Source organism: Neoarius graeffei, chromosome 2 (genome assembly GCF_027579695.1).
Source record: "Neoarius graeffei isolate fNeoGra1 chromosome 2, fNeoGra1.pri, whole genome shotgun sequence".
Taxonomy (NCBI): domain Eukaryota; kingdom Metazoa; phylum Chordata; class Actinopteri; order Siluriformes; family Ariidae; genus Neoarius; species Neoarius graeffei.
Genome location: NC_083570.1, coordinates 63,680,838 through 63,692,672, shown reverse-complemented (window position 1 = coordinate 63,692,672; position 11,835 = coordinate 63,680,838). Strand labels below are relative to the sequence as shown.

At 40.0% G+C, this 11,835-nt stretch overlaps 1 protein-coding gene across 1 annotated transcript in view; it reads right to left on the bottom strand.

Annotated features, from left to right (window-relative positions):
• Positions 1 to 19: 19 nt before the first annotated feature.
• The window catches only part of irak4 (interleukin-1 receptor-associated kinase 4), a 30,780-nt gene continuing 18,964 nt past the window's right edge, over positions 20 to 11,835 (bottom strand). Inside the window, exons 8-11 of the mRNA XM_060914644.1 lie at positions 3,342 to 3,528; positions 3,135 to 3,197; positions 2,863 to 3,021; positions 20 to 173 (exon numbers count right to left, since the gene is read on the bottom strand). Coding sequence (XP_060770627.1) covers positions 147 to 173; positions 2,863 to 3,021; positions 3,135 to 3,197; positions 3,342 to 3,528 — 436 coding nt within the window. The 3' untranslated portion in view covers positions 20 to 146. The remainder of the gene's footprint in view (positions 174 to 2,862; positions 3,022 to 3,134; positions 3,198 to 3,341; positions 3,529 to 11,835) is intronic.

Below are 11,835 nucleotides of genomic sequence, written 5' to 3'. Positions count from 1 at the left end.
AATAATGAACCACTTACTATTTAGTTTGAATTTCTTTAATGGGGCAACAAAGGAAAACAGTTATAAAAAAAAAGTACAAATCTTGACATAACATTTTAGATTTTACAGCAAATAGCATTCAGTCTGTCAGTCTTGGTGATTGAGATTTAAGATCCCTCCAGCTCAGCAAGCACCTAGCAGATGAAACCACAAAACAGAAATGTTCAACAGACGAAAAATAAAACCTACACCTAAATTTATACATCGGCACTTGATAGCAATATCTGTTTGGCATGCTTGAAACTGGTACAAGCTGTTCTGATTGCTACTTGTTTTGTCGAGTTAAAGTCTTGAGATTTGTCTTTGCTCGCACATCTACTCTCTCTTGTTGGAAGGCAGCACGGTGGTGTAGTGGTTAGCACTGTTGCCTCACAGCAAGAAGGTTCTGGGTTCGAGTCCAGTGGCTGACGGGGGGCCTTTCTGTGCGGAGTTTGCATGTTGTCCATGTGGGTTTCCTTTGGGTGCTCCGGTTTCCCCCGCAGTCCAAAGACATGCAGGTTAGGTTAACGTGGGGCAGCCTTGGGCTGAAGTGCCCTTGAGCAAGGTACCGAACCCCTAACTGCTCCCTGGGCACTGTAGCATAGCTGCCCATTGCTCACTTGTGCGTGCATGTGTTTGTTCACTGCTTCAGATGGGTTAAATGCAGAGGATGAATTTTATTGTACTTGAGTGTGCACGTGACCAAATAAAGGCTTCTTCTTCAGGTTATTCTGACCAGTGATGTTCCATCACCCATTTACGTTATGCTGTCATACATACAGTTGTGTTCAAAATAATAGCAGTGTGTTTAAAAATGTGAGTAAAGCTCAAAATCCTTATAATAGTTTTTATTTCCATGCACTGGGAACACTGCACATTATATTCTACATCAAAACATGAAGAAAAATGTATGAATATTTTAATTACTTTACAGAAAATGAAGAAAAATGAACATTGGGCTGTTCAAAAAAATAGCAGTGTCTGCATTTTTCATTACAAACTCCAAATATTTACTGTATAAACTGAAAAAATCTTAAGGATTTAGTATTCCTGTGAATCACTAAACTAATATTTAGTTGTATAACCACGGTTTCTGAGAACTTCTGGCACCTGTGAGCAGGTATTCCAGCCCAGGATTGATTTGACAACATTCCACAATTCCTCTGCATTTCTTGGTTTTGCCTCAGAAACAGCATTTTTGATGTCACCCCACAAGTTTTCTATCGGATTAAGGTCCGGGGATTGGGCTGGCCACTCCATAACTTTCATTTTGTTGGTCTTGAACCCTGATGCTGCTCGCTTACTGGTGTGTTTGGGGTCGTTGTCTTGTTGAAACACCCATTTCAAGGGCATTTCCTCTTCAGCATAAGGCAACATGACCTCCTCAAGTATTTTGATATATGCAAACTGATCCATGATCCCTGGTATGCGATAAATGGGCCCAACATCATAGTAAGAGAAGCATCCCCATATCATGATGCTTGCACCACCATGCTTCACTGTCTTCAGAGTGTACTGTGGCTTGAATTCAGTGTTTGGGGGTCGTCTGAAAAACTGTCTGCGGCTCTTGGACCCAAAAAGAACAATTTTACTTTCATCAGTCCACAAAATGTTTTTCCATTTCTCTTTAGGCCAGTCGATGTGTTCTTTGGCAAATTGTATCCTCTTCAGCACGTCTTTTTTTTTTTAACAGTGGAACTTTGCGGGAGCTTCTTGCCGATAGATTAGCTTCACACAGGCATCTTCTAATTGTCACAGTACTCACAGGTAACTTCAGACCGTCTTTGATCACCCTGGAGCTAATCATTGGCTGCCATTCTGGCTATTCTTCGATCCATTCAAATGGTAGTCTTCTGTTTTCTTCCACGTCTCTCTGGCTTTGCTGTCCATTTTAAAGCACTGGAGATCATTTTAGCCGAGCAGCCCATCATTTTCTGCACTTCTTTACAGTAGACGTTTTACCTCTCCAATCAACGTTTTAATCAAAGCACGCTGTTCTTCTGAACAATGTCTGGAACGACCCATGTTTCTCAAGTTTTCAGAGAGAAATGGATGTACAACATGTGCTGGCTTCATCCTTAAATTAGGGCCACCTGACTGACATGTTTTTTCACAGAATGAATGATCTCACTAATTAAACTCCATACTGCTATTATTTTGAACACGTCCCTTTCACTTAATTATTCGATTACACAGACTCAGGAGCATGCATATCATGAATGTTGGGTCTGTTGGTTTTCTATGACTCTACTACACCTACTGGTGGAATAATTTCCACCAAAAACAGTGATTGATCTGGTTAGTCGTGTTGGACTGCTATTATTTTGAACACAAGTGTAGATAACTTAGGTTCGTCAATCACATCATCCAATCATTTAGCTGCAACACACTCTTGAACGTGAATATATACTCATGATAAATAAACTGAGAAACGCCTCTGAACAGCTGCGACTGCTTGCTCCCGGATGTCCTAGGCGGCAGAGGTCTACACTCCTAGATCATCCATCCGTTTCTGTAGCCGCTTATATCTTGTGCAGGGTGGGGTACACCCTGAACGAGTCGCCAATCATCGCAGGGCTGATACATAGAGACAAACAACCATTCACACTCACATTCACACCTACGGTCAATTTAGAGCCACCAGTTAACCTAACCTGCATGTCTTTGGACTGTGGGGGAAACCGGAGCACCCGGAGGAAACCCACGCAGACACGGGGAGAACATGAAAACTCCGCACAGAAAGGCCCTCGCTGGGCTCGAACCCAGGACCTTCTTGCTGTGAGGCGACAGCACTAACCACTACATCACTGTGCCGCCCATAAGCATCAAAACAGTAACACACACCTCCTTCATTAGAGGCCTCCTGTTCTTCCTTTCACTAAGGCACTGGCTGGCCACATTGTACATCCGTTCCCCAGACTCCATATCCCAATCCAGCACTTTCTTATCTATAAACTCCTCCAGTGTGATCTCCTCATCCTCTATCTCATCCTTCATCTCCATCTGAGGAAGCCAATATTACAGAAATCCAGAAGTGTGTGATTATGCTGCATGAATAAGGTTAAAAGTGTGTAAGAATACAGTAATGAGAATGACGTTCAGTGCTCAGGACTGACCAGAAGTTTTGGGTCCCGGTTCTCATCAACAGGAGGGAGTCCAGATAGAATTTCCAGGAGCACCTACAAGAACCAGCATGTTATATTTACCATGGGCTGAGTGCATGGTTCGTTTGTTACCTCTATAAAACACTGGCTGATGCCTCTTTACTGTAAAGAATTTACAGTGTCCAGTTTCCATTTGTTCAGAATCTAGTGTTGACGTACCACTCCAAAGCTGAAGACATCTGACTTTGGAGTGATCTCTCCTCTCAGGGCTTCTGGTGCCATGTAAGCCGTCGTACCCACGATTCTCTCAGTAATCACTGTTGTACATGAGCGTTTAGCCGATGCACGCGTTAAACCAAAATCTGAAATCTTGGGAACGAAGAATTCATCCAACAAGATATTCCCACTAAGAAGTAAAACACATTTTGGACATAATATTTTATTAAAACGCACTCTTATTATTCATTGTTACAGTTTGTCTCAGAGACTGAAACCATCCACATCAAGAGTTTGGAATACGTGACCGAATATTAAACTGGTTTTCAAACCTGGGTGAGGTAGCAGAAAACAAACAGAACCTAGGTATAGTCTACACCATGTAAGAAAATAATCTGTGCCTAGGGCTGGGAGTCAAATAACTCACATGCTTCAGCTTTTAAGGTGTGTTTTAAATGTTTGCACAAATCGGTCTGTTCAAGACTACATGCAGGGCTAAATATTTTCTCAAACTAGAAAGTCGCAGTGTGTGCACGTAGAGCTGCAGGTACAGGAACGGAAAAATCAGGCAGCTCTTTCCTATCGCATGTCAGCCACCAACCACACTCTCAGAAAATAAACTACATCATTGTGCCTCTCGTGGTACAACGGCTTGTCACTGGGGCAGTACCTTCTAAGGTTAAACACTACACAGTTTTCCATTCCTGGCTACTTCACCACTACCTCATCTGAAGTAAAAAACCTGGGTGTCATTATCGATTCTGTTCTCTCCTTTGACTCACATATAAAACATATCACTAAAACTGCATTTTTTCATCTTAAAACCATCTCCAAACTCCGCCCTTCTCTCAGCCTCACTACTGCAGAGACCCTCGTTCATGCTTTCATCACCTCTAGACTTGATTATTGCAATGCCTTGCTCATTGGTCTTCCGGCTAAATCTATCAACAGATTACAATAGGGGAGAGCGGGGTAAGATGAGCCAGGGGGTAAGATGAGCCACCCCCTGTTTCTAAGAAACAGTAAACAAATGTGACCATGTGACCACATTCAAAGGGGGGCGGGACCATTTACTTACACTGGTGGAGAGGAGCACCACATGTCAAACTAGGTGAGGGAGATATTTATAAAAATGTGTTTTTGTGCTTTCTAAGTCAATTCCATGTTTGTCCACAGTGAAGATGATTTAGAGAAGACAAAAGTAGAATAATATTTAGACACATTAGGGTTAAGTTAGTGGCTTTCTAAGCTATGATATGAATGCTAATAAAAATAATTTTGATTAGCCTAATCCCCTTTATTAGCATTTTTCTACAAAATGGTGGCCATGGGGTAAGATGAGCCATTAGATGTGGGGCAAGTTGAGCCACTGGCTCAACTTACCCCATTGGTGGCTGAGCTTACCCAATATGGATGACACTTAAGTTTTCACATTTACTGGTCATATATGACAACAACAACAACAAAAAATAAACAAACAAATAAATAACATGTTAATATAAATAATATGTTTAAAAGGTTTTTAATAAATAAAATAATGCCCTCTGTTATTACAGGTGTGCATGATGCGCATGATGTGCATGATCTACGCATATCTCTCTCTATCCATCTATCGGGATCCAAGATGGCAGCCTGGCAGTTTGTTTGTCTATGTCAGTGATAAGTGTTGTTTGTTTTACTTGCTTATTACCGTTTTATCATACGTTTTAAAAGACAAGTTTTGAAGGATACGTTTTAAAAGACAAGTAAAGGAAAAAGAAAAGAAAAAAAAAAAAAGAAAAAAAGAGAAAGAGAAGGGAAAAGACTGCGTGGATAGTGCATTGGAGTAGCCAACTGAAGGACTTTGAATTGAGTTTCCCTGGATTCCAAATTGGGATGTACATTCGAGTCTTCTGTTACCACCTGAATCTTCCTGGATCTAAGGTTTTTCTGTGCTTCGCTCGACTTCTACCTGGCGGATTTACCTGGCGGATTTACCTGGCAGCACCTTTGCTGCATTTTTATCTGCTACTTCGTCGTTTATTCACCTGGCTACCCTGTGGCGTTTTACCATCAAGCCCGCCCCATACCTATTATGCTGTCAGCGGTTTGCTGAATTTCCACGCGGTTATGCGCATCTCCCCGGCCAGAGAAGATGGCATTGTTTGTAATCTTAATTAGCGTGTTGTGTGTGGGGGGTCTGCGGACAAGGGACAGTGGTTGGGTGAGTACACCGAATAATGTGTTTCGCCCGTTGAGTGCTGCTCAAAACGCTAGATGCACTTGCTTCCTTACTGCTATACCCGTACAAACTCCGAAGGTGCGGGAAAAGGACATAAACGTGGCATGGAACTTAAGCGCCGATTTACCACGTTACCAAAGTCTATTAGTTTTAAATAATTACTTTGTATGTCTATTCAATGAGAGATCCTGGTTGGATTTAATGCACCAAAGGTCTAGGGTCTTGTCAGACTATGCTGCTAAACAGAGATGGATGATTGTTTTACTATTGCTTATGTCTGGTAACGTGCAACCTAATCCGGGCCCTGAGTTGCATACTATCCAAATGCCATCCGATATCAAACAAATGTCCGGTCTTAGCATTGTTCATCTTAATGTGCGCAGCTTGTTACCGAAAATGGACAGTCTGCGAATATGGATTACAACTACAGATGCAGACGTTGTTGTAATATCTGAAACTTGGCTGACAAAATCAGTCACAGACAAAGACATTGCTGTGGAGGGCTATAATGTTTTCCGTGCTGATAGACTAAGAAAAGGAGGTGGCGTTGCCATTTATGTGAAATTAAAATTTCACGTCAATGTTGCGCATTCTGAATCTATCCCTAAGAAATTGGATTTTTTGGCGATAAATGTGAAAATTTCAAATGCCTTCTGTATTACGGTAGTTGGTTGTTATAGGCCTCCATCTGCCTTAAATGATGCTCTGCAATCTTTGACACACCTCTTGTCCAGATTAAATTATAGCGAAATTGTTTTAGCTGGGGATCTAAATTGGGACTGGCTTAACCCAGTCTCTGACAATCTCAAATCATTTTGTGATTCGGTTAACCTCACGCAGTTGATAAACTCACCCACTCGTCCAAATCTTAAATGTCCTGCGAGGTCCACCTTAATAGATTTAATTTTGACAAATGCCCCACATAAATACTCAGCTATAGGAGTTCTTTGCAATGATCTTAGTGACCATTGCTTAGTTGTGGCCATAAGAAACACGAAGATTCCTAAACTAAAATCACGAATCATTTGTAAGAGACATCTTAAATATTTTAATGAACAGGGATTTCATCATGATTTGCATGAATTCAAATGGGATAGAATTGAGCTTATTCCTGATGTGGAGACAGCTTGGACTTTCTTCAGGGATGGATTCATGAAAATTATAAATACACATGCCCCATTCAGGAAATTTAGAGTTAAGGGCCGTGACAACCCCTGGTTTTCCACTGAACTTGCTGATACTATCCATGAGCGCAATTTGGCTTGGGTTAAAGCTAGGACTACTGGCTCCATGGCGGACTGGCTGTTTTTTAGACAGTTAAGAAATAAATGTACCTCTTTTATCAAGAAAGCCAAATCAGATTATTACCTGTCGGTCACCACTGAAAATCTAAATAACCCCAGGAAATTCTGGAAGACTATTAAATCCCTGTCAGTGTGCAATGACGGGCAAACTCTACCTACTTTCATTAAGAAAGATTCAGTAGCTATCTATGATAAAATGGAGATGTTAAACTGTTTTAATCGTCATTTTATTTCCTCTGGTTCTCTGTTTGATGCTGTGGGTTCTGTGCCTGCGAAACCCTGCTCTGATATTCCAGTGCACATTGATCAGCCTTTTCATTTTAAACCATTTTCAGTTTCAGAGGTGCATAAAGCTCTAAAAATCCTAGACCCCAAAAAACCACCAGGACCAGATTTTTTGGATCCCTATTTCTTGAAGTTGGCAGCTGATTTTGTAGCAGGGCCACTTGCATATCTTTTCAATCTCACACTGGAAAACAATGAGATACCAAAAATATGGAAATCTGCCTTTGTGCTTCCAGTTTTAAAAGGGGGTGACTCATCTACATTAAACAATTATAGACCCATTTCTAATTTATCTGTACTAGCTAAAGTTCTTGAAAATCTTGTGAGCAACTCACTTAAGGAGTTTTTATACAATAATGCCATCTTATCAACCTACCAATCTGGCTTTAGAAAAAGACACAGTACCATCACAGCTGCAATCAAGGTGGTTAATGACATCACTGTTGCCCTAGATAAGAGGCAACATTGTGCATCACTGTTTATTGATTTATCCAAAGCGTTCGACACAGTTGATCATGATGTTCTAAAACTTAGGTTGCTAAATTCTGGGCTTTCAGAGAATGCCGTTGCTTGGTTTTCAAATTATCTTTGTGATAGGTCACAGTGTGTTAAATATGATGGTCTATGCTCAGAAGTTGTTCCCATCCTCAAGGGTGTCCCTCAGGGGTCTGTACTGGGGCCTCTTCTATTTACTATTTACATAAATAACTTGGGACAAAATGTATCTGATGCAAATTTTCACTTTTATGCTGATGACACAGTCATTTATTGCTGTGCTGTTAGCCTAGAAAAGGCCATTGAAAATTTGATAAATGCTTTTACTGTGGTACAAAATAATTTACTTCAGCTGAAACTCATTTTAAATGCTGATAAGACTAAACTAATGCTTTTTACCAGCTCTAAGGTTAGGCCCTTAACTATCCCAAAGGTTGTCACACTTGAGGGTGGTGAAATTGAGATTGTTGATTCTTATAAATACTTGGGAATACTGATTGATGATTCCTTAACTTTTAAGCCTCATGTACAAAACCTAGTGAAAAAGCTGAGACTAAAACTGGGTTTTTATTTCCGTAATAAGTTATGCTTTTCTTTTAATGTAAAAAAGCAACTTGTTGCGGCTACTTTTCTATCCGTACTGGACTATGGTGACCTATTGTATATGCACTCATCTACTCAATGTCTTCTTAAGTTAGATTCTGTTTATTATGCTTCCTTGAGATTCATAACTAACTGCAGAGCTCTTACTCACCACTGTGAGCTCTACTCAAGGGTAGGCTGGCCCTCTTTGACCACTCGTAGGCTCTGTCACTGGTACATATTTATATACAAAGTGATTATTGGGCTGCTCCCATTGTATCTGTGTGAACTCATTAAGCATAAAAACACTGGACAATATGCCCTACGTTCACAGAATCTGATTTTGTTGCATGTCCCAAATGTTCGTACGGAATTAGGAAAGAAGGCTTTTGTATACGCTGCACCTACAGCATGGAACCTGCTTCAAAATGAACTTAAGATGCGCCTATTTATCACTCTGGAAGCTTTTAAATCAAAAATGAATGAAAAGAAAACTGACTCTCTAAGATGCAGATGTTTCTTAAATTATTAGCTAAGCTTATGTCCTCAAACGTTTAATCTGTGTTGTATGTCTGTAAATGATACTAACTTTGTGTTTCAAGCTTGCCGCTGCCTGTCTTGGCCAGGTCTCCCTTGTAAAAGAGGTTTTTAATCTCAATGGGATTTTTTTTGTTACCTGGTTAAATAAAGGTAAAAAAAAAAAAAAATCTATCCCTCCCTATCCCATCTCATTCTATCACCTCTCTCTTCATCTCCCCTTCTCTATGCAACGGCCCTATCCCCCACTTGATTGACTTGACTTGATTCACTGATTGCATTTCTAATAATAAAAGTTGTTTACTTTGTTAACCTAACATGTTTTGTGTTGGCTCAATTTACCCCACACAGTGGCTCATCTTACCCCGTGCATGGGGTAAGTTGAGCCACTTGACATTTTTTTTTCAAGAGGTAATATCACTCTAACCATAAGAGCTTATCAATTATGTTTTGCTCAGATAGTAACAGTACACTTTGAAATTTGGTATGGTGTGTAGACTGGAAGCAAAAATGGCTTTAACATGTAGTTATGATGAAAAATGTAAAAAGTGGCTCATCTTACCCCGCTCTCCCCTACATCCAAAACTCTGCAGCTAGACTACTCACACACACCAGACCTTGGCATCACATAACACCCATCCTCCATCAATTACACTGGCTTCCTGTTCAATATCGCATCCAATTCAAAATTCTCCTGCTTGTCTACAAGGCCCAACACAACCTGGCACCCACATACCTCACTAGTCTCCTTAACCCATACCTACCCACTCGCACTTTACGCTCCTCTGACACGCTTCTTTTGTCCATCCCCTCCACGAACCTCCGCTCCATGGGTGACAGGGCATTTAGTGTTGCCGGCCCTAAACTCTGGAACAACCTCCCACTTTCACTGAGACAATGCACTTCCCTTTCGTCATTCAAAGCCACGCTCAAAACTCACCTCTTCAGCCTTGCTTTCCCTGCACAATGATATCTTATTGATTTTTATTATTTTATCCCATTTATTTTTATTTTATTTGCTTCTTTCTCTGATTTTATTTTGTATCATGATACAATGCCTTTTACCATGTACTTATTGATTTTTATTTGTTTCTTTTCCTTTTACATATATTACTGACCTGCATTTTTTTTATTGTTTTATTACTCATCTTGCTATTGTTTTAACATTCTAGTATTTTAACATTCTGTACTGTAAAGTGTCCTTGGGTACCTTGAAAGGCGCTACAAATAAAATTTATTATTATTATTATTATTATTATTATTATTAAGATACTCATTTGTTCCCTTTATATACTGCTTGGGAACATATATGTAACATTTTGGCCCTAAAAAGGTACACAGAGCTACCCTGAGGTCCCATAATGAGCTCTAGTGGGTACATTAGTGTACATCGTACCTTGGGGAACAGAAATGGACTCCTACTGTACCCTTGTTTCTGACAGTGCAGGATGGGTTGGACAAACATGCTCTCCAAGACAGGTGATGTGTCTTCGAACTGTTGCATCACAGGGCATTGTAACACCCTCAGAGGAAAGTGCTATCTGCCCTATTCTGCATACATGAGCTCAGAGATGCCCACGATTGGCTAGTATCTGAATGCCAGCGCATAGTCAATTCTGCTCTTATGAGTCCACTGGTATTCAAATTTGGTTAGTTTTTTCTTTTTTATCAGACATCTAGTTTTAGGTTTGTTTACCTGACATGTTTACATGACCCATCTTGCAGGGGACGAACGGACAGCAGAAGACGTGACCGACCTGTCAAACCAGACAGGAAGGTCACGCCTTCGGAAACATCAGCTGATAAGATGCGTCACCAACAACATCCGGTGACACTCTGAGGAAGACGACAGTTACGTACGTCGAAACATGTCAGGTAAACAAACCTAAAACTAGATGTCTGATAAAAAAGAAAAAACTAACCATATCTAATATAAGACATAATGAACGTAATCGAGTGGTATTCAAATTCCTGATTTCCAAATGATATGGTAAATGCTTTTCCATTCACAAATATCTTTTATGTGGAGCATGAACATAAAACACAACAGCTCACAGCTCAACATTGGCCAACAACTTGCTGACGTTTTGTTGAGGGTGCAAATATGATGCAGTACCTCGGATCTCAAATCCAAAAATCTATGGTCAAGTTACCCACTACGAGGGAACTGATATGCTCATCTGTGACTGTATTAATAAACTTAACAAGCCAAGTAGCCTGCCAAATTTTATTACATTTTGTAAAAGCTACCACCTTCTAGCCTACTCAAAAAGGTTTCCAGCAACCAAACCATGGGACTGGGCAACATATTAGAGCTTTCACGTGGCCATTGTGCTAGCTATTGAATTTATTATGTGTCTGCCTCTGATGGACATGCCACACACCTAACACTAACTGCTATTTATCATATCCTGAATGTTGGTTATGGGACTAAATGAACATTAATAAGATCAAAATGACATACCTATTATTTTCTAAGTGTTAACATGTCTTCAACCCTCATGATAAAAATCCATCTTCATTAAAATCAACAGGACTACTACAGTGCAAAAATAGACGACACATACAGTACCAGTCAAAGGTTTGAACACCCCTACTCATTCATAGTTTTTTTTTATTACTATTTTCTACATTGTAAAACAAATACTGAAGACATCAAAACTCTGAAATAACATAGATGGAACTATGTGGTAAACAAAAAAAAGTGCTATAGTGTATGTAATGCCTTATTGTAATGCTTTAAAATTAATATATACATCATTAGTAATGACCAAAATGAATTAATAAAGCAGGGGGGAAAATAATATTAATTATGTCATTTTATTATCAAGCACAAAACTATTGATAAATCGTGGCTTCCGGATCCCGGAAAAAGGCAGCCTTGCCTCAGGGCAAATCTCGCATGATGTCACGCTTTGAACCCTGGTTATCTGGGTCATTTCGGTTCATCTGACTCCGTGCTTGTTTACTTGCTGAAATTGGATACTGTTGTTGGAATCTTACAAAAATAATGATGGAAAAACGCTGTGTTGTGTTTGGATATTGAAATTCATATACAACAGGACATTCAGTT